Source organism: Humulus lupulus, chromosome 1 (genome assembly GCF_963169125.1).
Source record: "Humulus lupulus chromosome 1, drHumLupu1.1, whole genome shotgun sequence".
Classification (NCBI taxonomy): Eukaryota; Viridiplantae; Streptophyta; class Magnoliopsida; order Rosales; family Cannabaceae; genus Humulus; species Humulus lupulus.
In genome coordinates this window covers 291,888,169-291,907,040 of record NC_084793.1, presented here as the reverse complement: position 1 = coordinate 291,907,040, position 18,872 = coordinate 291,888,169, and the positions used below count along the sequence as shown (strand labels likewise).

At 36.2% G+C, this 18,872-nt stretch overlaps 3 protein-coding genes across 3 annotated transcripts; 2 read left to right on the top strand and 1 right to left on the bottom strand.

Moving 5' to 3' along the window:
- Nucleotides 1-716: 716 nt before the first annotated feature.
- Nucleotides 717-2,204, bottom strand: LOC133778996 (uncharacterized acetyltransferase At3g50280-like). The gene has a single exon (XM_062219008.1). The coding sequence runs from the start codon at nucleotides 2,202-2,204 to the stop codon at nucleotides 858-860; it is 1,347 nt and encodes a 448-aa protein (XP_062074992.1). The 3' UTR covers nucleotides 717-857.
- Nucleotides 2,205-9,299: 7,095 nt separating this feature from the next.
- Nucleotides 9,300-11,397, top strand: LOC133778985 (uncharacterized). The gene is made up of 6 exons (XM_062218995.1): nucleotides 9,300-9,910; nucleotides 10,025-10,109; nucleotides 10,245-10,380; nucleotides 10,622-10,713; nucleotides 10,848-11,036; nucleotides 11,143-11,397. Exons 1-6 carry the CDS (start codon nucleotides 9,300-9,302, stop codon nucleotides 11,395-11,397), a joined length of 1,368 nt encoding a protein of 455 aa, XP_062074979.1.
- A 6,180-nt stretch (nucleotides 11,398-17,577) lies between these two features.
- Nucleotides 17,578-18,567, top strand: LOC133778982 (protein FAR-RED IMPAIRED RESPONSE 1-like). The gene has a single exon (XM_062218990.1). The coding sequence runs from the start codon at nucleotides 17,578-17,580 to the stop codon at nucleotides 18,565-18,567; it is 990 nt and encodes a 329-aa protein (XP_062074974.1).
- Nucleotides 18,568-18,872: the final 305 nt, after the last annotated feature.

Here is an 18,872-nt window from a genome sequence, read left to right as displayed (position 1 = left end):
CTAATGTTCAATATATGTTAAAAATAAATACATAATTTTTTTTTCTTTGTGACAAAAATACATATAGTTTCTAAAATATTGTTTCTCTAAGTACCTCGTCACTTAGAGTTGTTAAACATATTCACTAAATATATATTTGTCTCTATGTAATTGATCAATTTCATAATATATTTTTTTAAATATTTTAAATTAGAAAAATAAATTAGAAAGACATTTTAAATTAATTCAATTTTAAAAAATTCATATTTTGATGACAAAATACTTAAATTAAGGAGTGATATATATCTAATGAGTCAACCCTGTTAAAAACAATGTTTTAGTAAAATAATGTGTATTTATGTGTATTTTAAAAATAATGTGTATTTTTAATTATGTATTTATTTGTTATAAGTGTAAAATATTAGATACGTTTTTTTTTAATAACTTGATTTTCGAGTCAATATAGAACCACAGAAGTACAGAAACTCGATAAAACTGATGAATCTGATCTTAATATTCTGTGAAGCTCTTACATAACTATTTAAACGATCAAAAGGTTCCTTCTTCATCCCCGGGAAACGGCGTTAATATGCCGTCAAACTTCATACCAACGAACCTGGAATACAACTTAGACTAAAATAATAACTGGATCTCATTACAGAATAGATCCATAGCCAAACAAACAAGATCTTCAAAACTATCAAACCTAAAACATCAAAGCCAAACCTAACCCGAACCCAACATCCATTCTTTCTAGAATCTCCGCCCCTGCATACTGTTACCGCCCTAGTGATCAGTTACAGAAGCTAGCGTCGGCATATATATATATATATATATAGCTGCTTCATATATATATATAGATGAACTTTTCATCACTCTTATGCCATAGCCTCAATCAAGTGTTTAATTGTAGCCGGCGAAAGACAAACTTCAAAGTCAATAGTTCCTTCTTCAGCCCCGGGAAACGGCGTTAGCTTGCCGTCAATCTTATTCCCCGGACCACTTCGAACTGCCACCGGTCTTCCCCAACCAAAATCATTACCATAAACATTAAACCGAGGCGAACTACCACTGAGCAATGAGTTTGGTGGTAATTTCATTAAGTCTGTTAACGTAGGGCTCTCGACCCAATCCTCCAAGTGCTTTCTCGCTTCCATCGCCGTAAGCGAACTAATCTTTTCTTTAATCTGAGCCGCCGCCCAGCCCAATCCACGATCCAATAGCTCCCCTACTTTGCACTGTACGATCATACCTTGAACCGCGTTTCCCAGGTACCCTTCCGGCAGCGGCGGCTGGAGTCTTGACCTCAGCCCCAACACTACCATGTAACGAACATCTTCGTCGGGGTTCAGATCCCTGCCACGTGTCACAGATATCCAAAGATGAGCCATGAGCGCTTGAAGGGAGGAGATCTCGTTATTGGCGAACCCCATCTCCGCGTTGGCTTTTGCCTTGAGCTCAACGATTCTTTTCTTGGAAAAATGGATCATCCTTTGTTGTAGATCAACTACTGATGATGAAAAGGTTTCTTTATGAACACCATCACGGAAGAATGGAACTCGGATCGGGAGATTAAGGAAGAAGTTACGACGATCTGAACTCAAAACGATGTCGTTAACGTTGTTGTAGCTGCCGTCGCGTGAGATTTCGGACCAAATGTTGAAAATCTTCCAGAATGACGTGCCGTCAATGACGGAATGGTTTACACTGCAAGCTATGAAGAAACCGTCGACGAGCTCAGTTACTTGTACAGCTACCAAAGGTAGATTCGAAACGGCGGCTTCGTGGTTCGAAACGCCATTCAAGAAAAACATAGAGTAGACGATGTCTTCCGGGACAATGACTGGGTCGAGAATATCAGCCACCGTGACGCCGTCAGTGACGGCGTGAACGAGAAGGGCTCCGGCTCCGTTACAGTCAACGTGAAAGCAAGTTGTTTCGTCGTCGGAGTTTTTGATCTTGACGAGTCGGCCGGCGAGAGGTTTGAGAATATCCAACGTACGAGACAAAGTGTCTTGTAAGTGTGGGACGAAGTTGGCATCGGGCGGTGGCTTGTGATGAAAAAGAAGACCCTTTTGGATGTGACGAAGATTGAGGAGTCTAAGATCGCTCGGAGTCAACTCTAGTCGTTCACTGATTAACTCACTGTGATTAGTATCATCATCGTGGAGACTCGCTGGTTGAACGAGGGTAGTTGAGTTGAATCGAATTTTAATGTCGTTCATGATTTTCTATATCTACATATGTATATGGATGATTAGTCAGATCATTTAGTTGCTATAAGAAAGAAACATTGAGACTCTCAGATGTGCACAATTTTGAGAAAAAAGATCGCCTGTCCCATTTCCCTATCTCATTCCTATAGTTGACATATGTTCCTTTGTCTTTTTATGCCAATTAATTTTGTTTACCTTGATTAATTCTCGTATTTATCTCCTCAAAATTTAAACCATATTAATTAATTAATTATTTCTTACTACTCTATTTATATAATTATATAATAATAAAATAATATACATATAACAATTAAAATCTTTAAAAAGTAGAGATTTAATAAAAAAATATTACATTTTATCTTAAAAAAAATGAAACAAAAAAATTAATTGAGTTGATGTAATTCTCTATCCATCACATTTCTTATATAAATAGATAGAGTTTTTATAAAATAGTTTGAGCATATATTATTGACATATATTATAAAAGCTTCTATATATTATTTTATTTTAAAAGTTTCTATATATTATTTTATATGTATATTATTTTATGGGAAATTCTTTAGTCCCTCAATTGTTATTTTCAAGACTTAGTCCAACAAGTGTTGTGAGCCATAGAATATATTAATTTTTAGGTTGAATGGTTAGATTTGAATTTGTTGATTAAATGATACAAAAATACACATATACCCTTGGGGACCCCTTTTAACTGGGTACCGATTGCCATTTACCCTTTAGTTTGTTTTTAATTTGTTTAAGCAAACAAGATAAAAAAAAAAAAAAAAAAAAACTTCTTCCTCTTCAACTGAGTTTGACTGAGAAATAACGTTCTCGTTATTTTTGCCATTGTTATATCGTTGGAGTGGGTTCGTGGGTTGTGGGTGGAACGTAGTTACTTACTGTTTAAAGTGTTCGACTACGTGGGATTCGCCTTTTGTAGTGTCCGAGTTGGAGAAAAGAGTTGTTATGTTACTGGTATGTTGTTATCTCTCTCGGTGTTGGTTTTTTTTTTTGGCAAAAATCCTCATTTTGTAATTACTAGTTAAGATATTTGCATGAATCTTGACTTTGGGTAGTTATGAAACTTCTGATGTTTGGAATTTATTCGGGCAATTTTTTTTCTTGAAATGTAGAAATTAGTGAAATTTGCAGTGGGCATTGCTTCAATTAATGAAATTTTGTAAGTTGTGAAGTTTCAGATGCATTTTCGGAGTTTGATAATGCTAAGATTGTAGGGATCAATAAAAGTTCACCACATAAAACCAACCTCCAAGAATCACAACTAAACAACCAAGTTAAAAGTCACAATAACTCACAAACAAATCAGTAAAACAGAGCTGGAAAAACACAATGCAAAACACAGTCTTTTACGTGGTTTGAATTAGAGCCAAGACAACTCTAACCTACATCCAGGGGCAGTCACTTTTATTAGAACTTGATCTTCAACATTATTTGAGTACAGATCTCACCACTCTCTCTTTTAGTACAGAATGTCTCAAATTACAAGTTTTTTCTCTGTTTCTGGAAATCATATAAAACTATACAATAAAAGCTATATATATAGTAGTAGCAACCGACTATTAGCTGTCAAAACAGATTTATTAATGATAGAAGGTTTTTATAACAGAATGTTGAGTGAGCCAAATAACTAACAAATCTCCACCTTGGATCAGTAACACTTCCAGATTTAGTGACTGCACTTCAAGCCCCCTAAAGGGCTTAATCTCCTTTCAGCTGAATCAGATCCAAGCAGTGAAAGAACTTACTGCTTGGAAGAAGTTTGGTGATCATATCTGAAGGGTTATGATCAATAGAAATCTTCTCAACTATAATTGATCCACGAGCTATAACTTCCCTGACAAAGTGTAGTTTAATGTGTACCTGCTTTGTCCTTTCATGATAGACTTGGTTCTTGGACAGGTGAATGGCACTTTGGTTATCACAATAAACTGTGATGACTTGGTTTTGCAGCTTCAATTCTCTAGCAATGCCTCCCAACCATAGAACTTCCTTAACAACTTCGGTGAGTGCCATGTATTCTGCCTCAGTGGTAGATAAGGCTACAACCTTTTGCAAGTTTGCTTTCCAGCTGATAGCAGTGCCAAAAGCAGTAAAAACATAGCTAGTGAGTGACTTCCTTGTATCAAGACAACCAGCATAGTCTGAGCCGAAAAACCCTTCAATAACCGTTGTTCTGCTCTTCTCTCTAGCTCCACCATAAACTAAAACTCTTCCAAGTGATCCTTTGATATACCTAAGAATCCACTTTAGAGCTTGCCAATGAGACTTTCCAGGATTTGACATAAATCTATTGACAATACTCACTGCATAAGCTATGTCTGGACGAGTACAAACCATAGCATACATTAGAGATCCCACAATATTTGCATATGGTATACTATCCATATATTCCTTATCTTCATTGGTCTTTGGTTCTTGATACACACTCAGTTTATACTGCTGAGATATTGGAGTTATTACAGGTTTGGAATTAAACATACCAAACTTACTAAGGATCTTCTTGAGATATATTTCCTGAGACAAATACAATAGTTTCCTTTCCCTATCTCGGCTAATCTCAATTCCCAGGATCTTCTTTGCAGCTCCAAGATCCTTCATCTCAAATTCCCTTCTTAGCTTTTCTTTTACCTTTTCTATCTCATACTTACTATTACTTGTTATTAGAATATCATCAACATATAACAGTAATATAACAAAATCATTGTTAGAAAGGAACTTGAAATATACACAATTATCATACCTGCTTCCCTGAAACTTGATTTTGGTCATGAAGTCATCAAATCTCCTATTCCACTATCTAGGGGATTGCTTTAATTCATATAAGGACTTATTTAACTTGCATACATGATCTTCTTTTCCTCTAACCTTAAATCCTTCAGGTTGAGCCATTAAAATGTTTTCATCAAGCTCACCATATAAGAATGCAGTTTTTACTTCCATCTGTTCCAATTGTAGATCAAATTCTGCTACCATTGCCAAGAGAATTCTTATTGATCTATGATTAACCACAGGTGAAAAAACATCATTAAAATCGATACCCTCCTTTTGAGTGAAGCCACAAGCAACAAGTCTTGCTTTAAACCGAGCTGGTTCAACTCCATGAATCCATTCCTTCCTTTTGAAAATCCACTTGTAGCTTACTATTCTGGAGTTCGTAGGGTTCACAATCAAGTCCCAATTATGGTTGTCATGCAGGGACTTTATTTCTTCATTCATAGCCTTAAGCCATTCATGCCTCTCCTTACTAGCTAAAGCTGCCTTGAAACTTCTTGATTCTTCTTCTAGCACATCACTTGCAGCAATCAAAGAGAATGCAATTAAATCTGCATATCCATATCTTTTAGGAGGCTTAATCTCTCTTCTGCTTCTGTCACGTGCTAACCAATAGCTATCAGTTCTTTGCTGCTCTTTATCTAGGTCCTCCTCTCCAAGTAACCAACTTCCAGTTTGTTCTTCTTCAAGTTTTCCATTACGCTCCACCTCAAACTGTACACTTTCAGTACTATGAACTTTTCTAGGATTTAAACTGGACTGAGTCTTTTCAGCATCAGATATGTAGGCCATTTTGTTCTCATTAAACACCACATCACGGCTAATAATACATTTCTTGTAACCAGGTTGTAAGCACCATAACCTGCATGCTTTGACTCCTTCTGGGTATCGTAGAAGCATGCATTTAATTGCTCTAGTTTCCAATTTATCTTGCCTAACATGAGCATAAGCTAGGCATCCAAAAACCTTCAGATTTCCAAGATTTGGAGGGTGTCTAGACCAAATTTCTTGAGGAGTTTTCATGTCAAGGGTTGTAGATGGGCATCTATTGATCAAATAAACAGCAGTAGTGAGTGCTTCTGCCCAAAATACCTTAGGCCATTTTTTTGAGGTGTACGGGCAACTGTCTTTTGCCTTGCTATGCCATTCTTAATTCAAAACTCAATGAACATATCTGAACAAAATTGAAGCCCATTATCTGATCTAAACCTCTTCACCTTCCTCTCAGTTTGATTTTCAACAAGGCTTCTCTAATTCTTGAAATTTTCGAATGATTCATCTTTTGATTTCTGAATGTACACCCACAATTTTCTTGAGTAATCATCTACTATGGACATAAAATATCTAGCTCCTGAATGAGAAAGAGTCCTTGAAGGACCCCATAAATCTGCATGCACATAATCAAGGGTCCCTTTGGTTCTGTTTTCACCAACATTGAACTTTACTCTACAAGCTTTACCGTATACACAATGTTCACAAAATCTGAGTTTCTGCACCTTGTCACCACACAATAATTTTTTTTTCCCAGCTCAATAAGACCTTTCTCACTTACATGACCCAACCGCATATGCCATAACTCAGTTTTAGACAGTAAATTCTTTGTTACATTTGCTACTGAACCGATTACTAAGTCAGCTTCAAGTGAGTACATACCATTCTTCTTTATGCCTCTCATAACTACCATTGAACCCTTCACAACTTTCAGTATACCTTTGTCTCCTCTAAACACATATCCTTGTCCAATTCACCAAGAGAGATCAAATTTCTCTTAAGGTCAAGAACAAGTCTTACATTCTCAAGAAGCCTCTCAATTCCATCATGAAATCTGAACCTCACAGACCCTATTCCTATAATCTTACATGGTTGATTATTTCCAAGAAGTACAGAACCCCCTTCTTGCTCATGAAATTCTTCAAACCAAGATCTGTTTGCAGTCATGTGAAATGAACAGCCTGAATCCATTATCCACTCCATTTCAGAATTCTTGCTTGACACCATTAAAGCTTCTGAAGACTCATAACCATCTTGGAGAGTGGCTGCATTTCCTATGTGTTTATTTCTTTCATTGTTGAAACTTCCTTTCTGCGTATCTGGACAAAATCTTTGAGTGTGTCCTTCTTTTCTGCAATGATAGCATTTGATATTAGGTACATTACCACTGCTGTTTGATCCATTTCCACTATTGTTTCTGTTGTGGGACTTTGATCTCCTTCTGTCATGCATATTATCCTTTCTTGAATTTCTTCCTCTTACAGTTAACCCTTCACCACTTATTGAGGACTTTGGCTCTTTCCTTTCATTCAATTCCTTCGAATTTAGAGCAGCCTGCACTTCATCAAGGGACAAGGATTATCTTCCAAATAACAAGTTTTCTTTAAAATGGGCATGAGTCTTAGGTAGAGAACATAGTAACAATAAAGCTTGATCTTCATCATCAATAGTAACATCAATATTTTCCAAATCAAGAATTAGTTTGTTAAAAACATCTAGTCGTTCTTACTTGTGGGATTTCATGGAATGAAGCATTGATATAGTTGAATGACTGTATTTGTCCATATTAATCTATTACTTTTATATTCAACGTTGTTATCTAGCGAAGTGGACTAGTTACTTGTACACTAGTCATTGTTACTTGAGAGGGACTGTGTTTGTCTGTAAGAATCTATTACTTGATTACTTGTATATTAGTAACTATTACGTGAGATTGAAATTAAATATTTGATTGCCATAGTTGTTATATTTTTCAATGTTTGAAAGATATATACACAAGTTAATGATAACCAATTGCAGTACCTGAGTTTGAATTAATTTCCACTGTAGATCATTGGTACTTTGTCTATTTATTTTTTCCCCATTAATTGAAAAGAATTTTCTTGCCATATATCATTGTGTTCTCTTTTATTATTTTAATGGCAGGTGAACATTTTCTTGTAAAGTGGATTTGAAAATGGTTGAACATGATAGATTAGACTATAGATGCTCTCCTCATAGGATCTTCACCCTTATTTCCCATATGAATGGCGGTAAAAAAGAGATGCTCAAAGAATTGGGATTTGGGGCACTATTAGGGATGAAAGATTGTAACTTGAGACGAAATCTTCTATTTTGGTTGTTGAGTGGGTTCAACGTTGATGATGGATATTTGGATGTTCATGGGAAGCACTTCAAACTGGACAGTAAAGTTTTTAGTGCTACCATGGGTCTTAATGATGGTGTTGAAGATTTACAAAGACATGGTAACCCTGTTGAACAACCTTTTTACAAGAAAGGTGAGAAGAATACTGTGAGTCTGTTGGAGGAAAAATTGAGGCTTCGTAAATTGGCCGACATGTCCTTTGTTCGGCAATTTTTGTTATTTTTGGTTAGTGTTTTTTTGCTGCCTAATACGTCTCTACATGTTACTCGAGAGGTTGAGGGTCCTATAATGTCCCTAACTGACATTGCCGCTGTTTGTCGTATTAATTGGGCATCGATGGCATATACGCATCTATGGAAAAGCATCAGACGGTATCATGGCAAAGCATCGAAGTTCGTTGGAGGATGCGTCTATTTTTTACATGTAATTTTTTCTTTTTAGTTTCTTGCAATAATGTTGGCATTGGTGAATGGTGCATAATAATTTTGTAGGTCTGTGCATTTTGTAGGTATTTTACTGTCACCATATTGTTTGGAAGGAAGGGTATGTAGATAGGTTCCTATGCCCTATAGGTGTTTGGTGTGACGATGGTACCAAGGCTTTGCTTGACTGGGTTGAAGACGAAGGGGGGTTTGAGTCGAATACAGTAAGCATGGGATAAAATTTAGTCATTTTTGTCTTCGTTGTTATGATGGCAAAGTCTATAATATGTCGGAGTTAATAATATTATGTAATTTTTGTTCAGATCCCCATGTTAGAATTGCAAGAAGGGGTCGATCAATTGAAGCTACCTGCCACAATATCGTCTTTGTGTGTAATGGTTGAATCTTTGGAGAAGAAATGGATTGCTAAGGAGAATGAAATGGATAAATTTAAAGAGGACATGAAGATTGAACTGGACATGGGATTTCAACGCTTACAACAAAGTTTGAGTACTCCAAATCATCACGCCATTCAAATTGACAATTTTAAAGAGGAGATGAAATTGTATTTCGACAAGGGATTTGAACGATTACATCAAAGTTTCAATACTGCCATAAGTTCAATGGTTCCCGGGAATGCTTCCCCCCATATTAGCAAGGAGAGGCCGCTAAGTGTGTGTAGTTTGGGAAGTTGACTAAAGACCCAATCGAGCCAACCATTTACTTGCATGAGAAAACAAGTTGAGCCAGCTTGTGATGATAATTGACCCCATGCTTTTGGAGTGCGGCATAGGTCGTCCAAATGAGTTTGAAGATTCTTATAGAAATGGTTCAATTTATGATATCGAGAGGGAAAAAAGGGCAATACAAAATGATTTCAATGATTATGAACCAACTGTTTTACCCTCAGACAACTACAATATTGACGTTGGGCCTTACAATGATATCCAGAACCTTAATGGTGTACTATCATGTTCAGGGAATGAGAAGATAGATGCTGAGAATGAGATTGGTTTGGAAGATGATGCTTCTAAAATTCGCATGGAAAGGAAGGAGAAGGAGGACTTGGGTATTTTGAATTTTGAAGTTGTACCAGAAGATGTCATTCCATACGAAGCCAGTGTGTATGGTACCACAGACACTCCTGTTATTCACAAAATAGAGGACGATGACAACGTGAAGATCGATCCTACTATTCTAAGGAGAGACAAAGAGCTGTGCAAAATGGACAAATCATTTCAGGATATGATTCTTAAGTATAACAAAAGCAAAGGCAGGCAGATTGGTGCATTTAATTTGAAAGTAGCCCTACCACAGTCCAAGTTCAAACTTGGACTTTCCCTATTTGACTTTAGTTTGTCGTTGCGGTAGGTGATAAATTCTTATGTGAATAATTTTTTTGGCTATTGACATCACCATTTTTCCTTTGTTTCAATCATGTTAGGATACTTTGGTTCATTAATGAAGTCAATAATTTTCAGAGACGTGTTGGTCGATAATGTAATGGGACAGTTGGAGCGGTGGTACTTCAGAAGCCTTAGACCTGAAGCTGAGGTGGACATGAAGGTAAATACTGATCTATTTAAAGTTCACCTTTGTTGAAGTAACAAAATTATGATCTTGTAGCACATTGTCCAAGTCTTTTTTTCTTCAATAGGAAGAAGTTGAGAAAAATATTTGACACTTCATACTGCTTTGTAGATTATTGATGCTTTTGGGTGTGTATTAAGATATAGAGACAACCCTGATGGTGTAATAGATGACGATGCTCAAACTTTGATTTTCCCAACCTATTGGCCTGGCCTGCTATGTTGTAATACAAATTTGAATTTCCTGGGTTCAATATTCCATTTTTTTGTTTTGAATTTGAAATGTTATTTCAATAAAATAACTTGAAACAACAATGTCATAATGGTGCATATTTTTGGGACACCAACAACACTAGCTTTCTTAGTACCCATGTAAATCTTGATATGTTGCTCAAGAAAGTGCAGAAGGTAGTTATATTATATTTATTTTATCACTTAGTGCCTTCTCAAAGTGAGTTAGCTAATTAAGTGTTATTGTCTTCTTGTTAGATCTTAGTGCCAATGAAGGATGTCGAAAACAAACATTGGATACTAGCCATTATACACTGCCAGAAAGGTTGTGCAAGCGTGTGGGACTCAGTGTCTGGTCGATATAGGACATGGGTCAGGACACATATACTAAGCGAACTGGTATGGGTGTCTCCTGAGTATACTAATAGTCTTGTCACATGTTGTTTTTCATTATTTAATATCTATATATACTTCTTTGATATAGTTAAAGAAGCTTGACGTGTTGCTTCATACGACCATGGGTAGTGCTTGTGTTGGTGGTCCCGTTTTTTCCCTTTTTAGTGTAGTGCCCTCTGGTCAAGTACCTCGGCAAGATAATGGCCATGACTGTGGTGTTTTTGTCATGAAGTTTATGGAGTGGATTATGGACGGGGAATCACCCCCGAAATCCTATGTAAGTTTTTACTACTTAATTAATATTTTATAAACGCGTTATTAAATAAGTCCTAAAAGAGCGGTTTTAGATTTTAGTTTTTCAGCGCCTTGTTCTAATTTTGCAGAAAGTTGAGGATGCTGCTAGACTCGACATTGCAATCGATATCTTGACCTGTGAGTCCAATAGGCTTCGAATGGGAGTGAAAGATAACACAACGACTTATTATAAAGCTTGTTTAAGTAGCGTTGAGAAATCCCCTGACTTAAAAGAACGGTCTTGTTATCCTCCAAAAGCTTCGCATGTACCTCCCATGCTATCAACGAAAAAGGCTAGAGACAAACACTGGTCCAAGTTGGGTAAGAGAAAGAGGAAGAACTGATTGAACTTAACCACCATCCGCCTGCCTTATCCAATTTTGGCACTACTTTCATTTACCATTAAAGTAAATATATTTCGTAGGCGCAACCATCAAATTTAAAACTTTATTACTTTAGTATTTGTTTACAACCAATTTACTCTTTCCTGCACATATTTTTCCTTCACAAATCTGGGAGGGATAATGAGCATAAAGAAGAATGTCACAATATTTGAATTGAGGTCATCAACAAAAACTAACAATATAGGTGACCTCCTTTGACTCCTACAATGCCTACAGTTAAAGAAATGGCCCAGATTGAGGTTATGTGATGATAATATGGAACTTCTTGGAAATTATAATGGCAAGGCATTCCTCTTTTTAACTTTTAATAATGGTAATGTTTGCATTTTAATTTTTGAAGTCAAAACAAACCACTTATTTAGTTAAGCTTATATGAATGAACAATAATAAAATTTAATCAAAAAGAGTTATTATTGGTACTATCCGAAACACAAGAGTTTGTACCGGTGAGATTTTATACCAGATAATGTAACAAAATTGAGGGTTCAATCTCTTACTCAAAATTGATATCTTAAAATTTCTTATTTTTTAATTTTTTGGACATGGTAAACATGTAGAAAGAATGATTTGTTCTTCAATTGTACATCACTTTGGTGGCCCCCACAGAAGAATATGAAAATGTAAGATTTGCACCAAAACCCATTGATTTGCCAGTGTATCCCACAAAATCAGGTACACCATGAAGAGTAAATATATTCCTGACAGTGAGTAAAAACCCTTCTTATTTTGTGTTAGGTCCACCCACTACTACAATAGCCTCCTAATGTATTCATATGTGCTACGAATTGGAACAATACAAGGTAAGGTGGCAAATCAACTACTCCAAAATTTTCTTTTAAAAATTTTTAAAAAAAAATCTCATCTTCAATAACTTATGACCTAGCAAAAATCTAATTTTTGTCTTCCTAATAAAAAATATACCTAATTTTTTTACTCTGACCACTTAAAGACCGCCCTATAGTAGTCCTAAAACTCCATGTTGTAGACTAATTTATAATTTACAATAACTTAGTTACAACATCTAACTTAAAGCAAGGACTTAACAAACAACAATAAGATTACCAAGTATTTCTAATTAACTCAATATTAAAAAAATAATCGTACCGAGGTAGATAATATTTGTGGTTATCCCTTTCCATTATCCATGGACACCTCATGGCCGACAATGTTATTTACTCTTTGCTCTAGGTATTCTTGGTATCGATTTATAGCCTCCTCCTTCAGGTGGTCGATCACTTGCGAAAGTCGTTCATAATCTATCTTCCACTCCTCATATGAGTACACTGCATCATGGATCAATTCTTGTAGCTTGTTAGTCTTCTCACCAAGCTTTGCCTCTAACTGCAATATCTTCTATTTCACTAACTTGTTGTGTTCCTCCAATAGGTGCTTGTCCTGGTTGATTGAGAAAATCTCGTGCTCCTTCTCGTGTAATGTCTTCTTTAGATTATTAATGTATCCGATTGGGTCAGGTGGGAGGGTTGTGAGTCTGTACTCACTTGACTGTTCCAAATCTGGGAGATATGCTTCTCCCCATTGTAAGTCGGCTACCACCTTCACATTGCAAGAATTGACAGTAGAGTAACAATCCATAACCAATTCCTGCAACCAAAACAAAAAAATAATATTGATATTTGGTTTCGAAATTAATTTTTTTTATCAAGTGAGAAATGTTCAATAAAGGGTCTACTCCAACTACCTGCTCTATATCTTGTAATGATGAATCTGATGACACATCTCAATTAGATCCATTACGTGGGCCCATGTGTACTACCACACTTCTTCTTATAGCACACGTAACTTGTAAATGGGAGAAAGATACAACACATAGAACCATATTAGTTTATTGCCTGGGTGGACCCAACTATGTCTGCCTCCATGTGGTGTTATTGAGAATTTAGTTTAATGATGGAAGAGAATAGATTTAACGCCCATTTTTATATATATTGGGTCCATAAGGCTAGCCTTTTTAAAAAAAAAAAAAAAATTTAACAGTGTGCTAATTACTTTAACTCTACATATTAAAAGTTAAATGCCAATCAACGTTTGACTCACTCCTATAACGGGTTATGTGTTTCAGAATTTTTTTGTCAAGTAATGTCATACCTTATGGAAGTAAGTAAGACATACGGACAAGTCACACATGTTAAATATTCAAGTAACTGGCTTATTACCTGTGTGTTATCACCTAATTCAGATCATATGCAGTATATGGTGCCTCGTTTATTGATAAATCAAATATCACTACCAAGTATAACTTGTACACACGTTACCATATACTAGCATGCACTACATCAACTCCGTAGGCCATACGTTATATATATACATGTAGCCCTTGTGTTATGTTCACCTTTTATCTTAATCATATTACCCTCTCCTCTTTTCAATTTTAGTTTTCTATCTACCATGGATCATACACCTCCTGGAGATGCTAATGTATTTGGGTGCCCATACTTTGATATATTACAACTTGAGCAAATGGAATACATCAACTACATATTGTTGGAGAACTTGAGGTTGGCAACCAAGTGGAGTGAGTTGGGGAATATGTACAACGCCACAAACATGCAGTACTCTACTCTAAATTTAGAGATACATGTGCTAGAAATGGCTTTAGGGGTGATACAGAAGAAGTCCATGGAAATGGCAAGTGAATGGAGAAAAGACCTCCAAGCCATGGTTGCCACGATCGAGGAGCTCCTTACCGGGTACATGGCAAAGAACACAACTATCGTTCCAAGTCAGAAGCCACCCACGCAGTAGTTACATATTTATAATTTTATATTATGTACGTTGTAATTGTGTGTATGTGTTATATTTGATTTTGGGTCCATGGCTCGAACAACCACACTAGTAGAATGTTCTTTTTGGGTTCGCAACTCCTAGTGTTGCTGGTCTGTTTTAATGAGTTCAGAAGACTCTTTTCCTTGATGTGTAAGACCATTGTAACCCTTCTCCATGGTCAATGTTTACTTCTTCCTAATATATGATGTCATGTAACTACTATAAGTATTTAATGTGACTGTTTGTTATGAAGAATCAAGTTTTTTTTTATTTCATGTTTACTTACTCAAAATAGCATCTAACCATTGAATGAAATGTTAGGTCAAACTTTTCAAAACTTACTTATTACTTATTACCAACATAATTTATATAAATTACTACAAATATATTTTTCAACTTATTTACTTAAATAAATGCATCTAATACATCAACGTGTCCAATTCAATGCCAGATAACAGGTCACAACAAACAACAACCATCTCATTAAATGACGAAGATAAATTGTATATATAGGTGTCACATGCGTGAACTCAATCTCAAAAAACACTAGCTTAACCCATTGCTCTGATTTTGTTGATGCAGTGTGATAGGAAGCCCCATTGTTTTTTATTCTTCAGTTTTACTTGTAAGTTGTTGAAGATAAATTAAGAGGTAAATGTCACCAACTTTCATCAAAAACCATTGCTGCATAAAACACTTACTTATGTTGGCTTTGCTTTTTTTTTTTTTTTCAAACCTTACACTTTCAGTAGCTCTTATACTTTTCCACTTTTTAGTTATCATATTTTTAATTTTAGCTAACTAAATCTATGATGAAAATGTCATTTTCATTGCGGTTTTTCTAAGTAAACCAATGGTTTGATCATGAGCATATGCAAAAATGTTAAGCTACGAAGAGGATGTATTCATGACACACGTGCATTGAACTACTCTCTTAGTTTTTTATACATAAAATCACCTCCTCTCTTGTTGCAGGATGTTCTCAAACTCTATTTCCATGATTTACCGTACACTCTCCACTAAGTGTTAAGGCGCCAAATTATAGCCTCAGTTTGTAATAGTGTCGCCGATATCCACATTGAAGATTGCATGGGGCCACATTGAGATACAGGTCAGAGTTTCTCTTACTGTTCCCATACTTTTATTCAATCATGACCTAGGCGACAAGTGAGGTGTCTACTTGATAATGTGCGAAACCATTACAACTTTTCATCTGTTTTGCATATGACATCTTTAAAAACAATACATTACTAGCGTAAATTGAAGAATCATCCATTATTAAGGGTTAATCAATTTATTCTCATTCACTGTTTCCTAAATCCATAGGTAGTGTTTTGGCGGGAATTTAGTGAACACACTGGATCTTTCACAATGCTCACTATATATATGTGTGCGTGTATATATATAAGTTGCTTAAGTGAACCAGTCTAAGAGAAAATATACCCCCACGTACTACTATCTTCATTCCTACCATTACCAAACCATGTCACCCTCTAAGTTATGCGTGAATCTATTCCCTGGTGATGTTAAAGTGAAAACAGAGATTGAATCACAAACCAAACAATTTTCAATTCCCTTCCTTGTTCATTCCATACCCACTCCACTTCCATCCACAAAAACTAGTGAAATCACACCCCACCAAAATCAGTCCTCAATAAGTCTGGGGGACACAATCTCACCAACCCATGCATGGAAGAAAACACCAAGGACCGAGTTTAGAGGGAAGTGCAAATACTGCTTCAAAAAGGACTTGAAGATTGAGAAGCTAACAACTTTCAAAAATGTAGTTGCTAAGAAAGGCAACACTTTAAGGATGGATTCAATGGACATTAGTTCTTTCCTTTTTCAGCAGCGCCAAATCATAGACCATGTTGGTTCCATGGTGAAACGCCAAGAGGCACTAAGTAGTGAGTTATGTGTTGAAGCTAATAATCAGTCACCAAACGACATAGACATCATCTTCTTGGACTAATCTTTTCTACATGTACTGCATTTTGTTATGTGTTAGTACCTTAGTACATTGGACTACTATGACTCCCATCTTCATTTTGTAGTATGTTTAAGTCCATTTCCCCTTTCTTATTAATGCTTGTAAGCATTTTCACGTAAGCTTAAGTATCTATCACCTCCAGGTACTAAGATTACCATAATCAATGGTTTTCGGCAATGGAAGTACCCATTGAAGGTCTTTTGAAGTCAGTGTCTTAAGTATATGGTCATACTGGTCAATGCCCTTAAAAAGTTTGATGAATGTATACTTCATATTATGCATTGTGTACATGGCTCAACTATGTTATTGAGCTCTCTTTTTCAAACCCCTTGTTATTATTTTACGTGACATAACTAAGAATGGGGTCCGCCTATATAGATCAAATAAATGACCACCCAAAATGGTCATTTTTAAAAAAATTAGAAGGACCTTTATTTCTATTGTTTTACAATAACTTTACACTAAGGTCAAGTAAAAGATATGTTTGCCTTGTAAACATAAGGACAACTGTCTAATAAAATAAGTACACAGTATATTTACCTCATCCACCATATTTGAATGTTAATTAATGTACACTTAAATAGCTCTTTCTTTGAGCCAGTGAAACGGTAGGTCAAACCCTTCAATTATAATATTGTATATAACATGTCCCATGATGTAATTAAATAAAATAAGTTATTTGGAAAAAATATACGAACATGAAAATAAAAATTTCGTCAGTGTATTCATTTACATCTTTTTGGTTTTTTATTAATTATTAAGAAAAACAAAAGTAACCACCTAATGAAGCTTGATGCTTCTTGTATTTACCACCCCTAAAATTCTAACTGATTACCATATCAATTATTAATTTTTTTAATTACTCAGGTAGACAAATACAAATGTAAGTTATGGAGAATAAAATGGTCACAACACTTGCAGAACTTCAAATTTACAACAAGCAGCCACATGATCTGTCAAAAGAAGACATCATAGGCAAACACCTGGAAAGTCTCGATAAATGGGAAGAATTTTTTTCTGAAAACTCGAAATGGATGGGGTTTAGTGTTCGCAAGGAAGATGTTCGATATGACCATGAAAACAACCCGTGGCAACGGAAATGGGTTTGCTCAAACCAAGGTTTTCGACGCGGCAAGTGGACAAACCTTCTAAACCGTAAGAAAAAACCAAGACCTATCACAAGAACAGGGTGTCTCGCACTTCTACGCGTGAACTTGGATAGGACGGAAAAAACTTGGGTGGCGAAAGACTTCAATCTGAAACATAATCATGAATTAGCTTCGAAAAGGGAATTGCACTTCTTGCGATCTAATTGAGCCATACCAGAGTCAATTGGAGCCCAGGTAATGTCGATGCGACGATCAAGTATACGCACCTGCCACATATTCAACCACCTAGCACAAGAAAGAGGAGGACGTGAGTATGTACCCTTCCTGAAAAAGGATCTTTACAATTGGATTGGTCACCAAAGACTAGTTCAAGACGAAGAAGAAACTGACGCTGAAGGAGCATTGGGGTACTTGGCATGTATGGGCTGGTCTAATGCTGACTTTTTTGAGACACACACAATTGATGTAGAAAATAGGTTGACAGGCCTATTTTGGGCTGATGGAATTTCTCGTTGTGATTATGCTTGTTTTGGGGACATTATGGCTTTCGACTCCACCTACAAGAAGAATTCATACAATAAGCCCCTGCTTATCTTTGTCGGGTTGAATCACCATTACAGGACAATAGTCTTTGCAGTTGCTTTGCTATGTGATGAGACCGAGGAGACATATACTTGGGTTTTAGAGGAATTTCTAGAGTGCATGAAAAACAAACCACCTCCTGTGGTGGTCACCGACGGTGATCATGCTATGGCGAAAGCAATACAAAAAGTTTTCCTAACTTCTGTTCACCAGTTGTGTGCTTGGCATCTTCAGAATAATGTAACTATTAATGTGCCTCATCCTGTATTCAAGTCCAAGTTCAATGAACTACTTTATCAATACTGTACCGAGGAAGATTTCAAGGATACATGGAATAGAATGGTTTCAAAATTCAAATTTGAGGATAGTCGATGGGCAACAACTGCCTACAATAGTAGGAGGAGTTGGGCAGAATGTTTCCTACGAGGGCATTTCTTTGGGGGACTAAGAACTACTCAAAAATCAGAGTCAATTAATTCCTACTTGTCCCACTTCCTGACGAGCAAACTCAAACTTAGAGATCTGGTTGACCAAGTAGACAAGGCCATACAAAGTATTCGTCACACAGAACGGGAAGACGAATTCATCAGCAACCATAGTACACCACAATTACCATCGAACATCCTTCGACAATACTATGAATAGGTGGCTTCGATTTTGACAAGGAATATGTACAAAAAAGTTAAGGAACAGATCAAGAGTGCCCTGGCTTACTCAGTGGACTCCACCAACGTATCCATTGACTTCAGGTTTTACTCATTGACGCGGTTTCCAAAGGGACTTGTACAAAGTAGAGTGCGCTACCATATTGTCGATGGTCATATAAACTGTACGTGTATGTTGTTCGAGTCGAATGGAATTCCATGTCGACATATATTTGCAGTTATGAAGCACCTTAACATACCATGCATTCCTGAATCTCTTTATAAGGACCGGTGGAAGAAGGATGC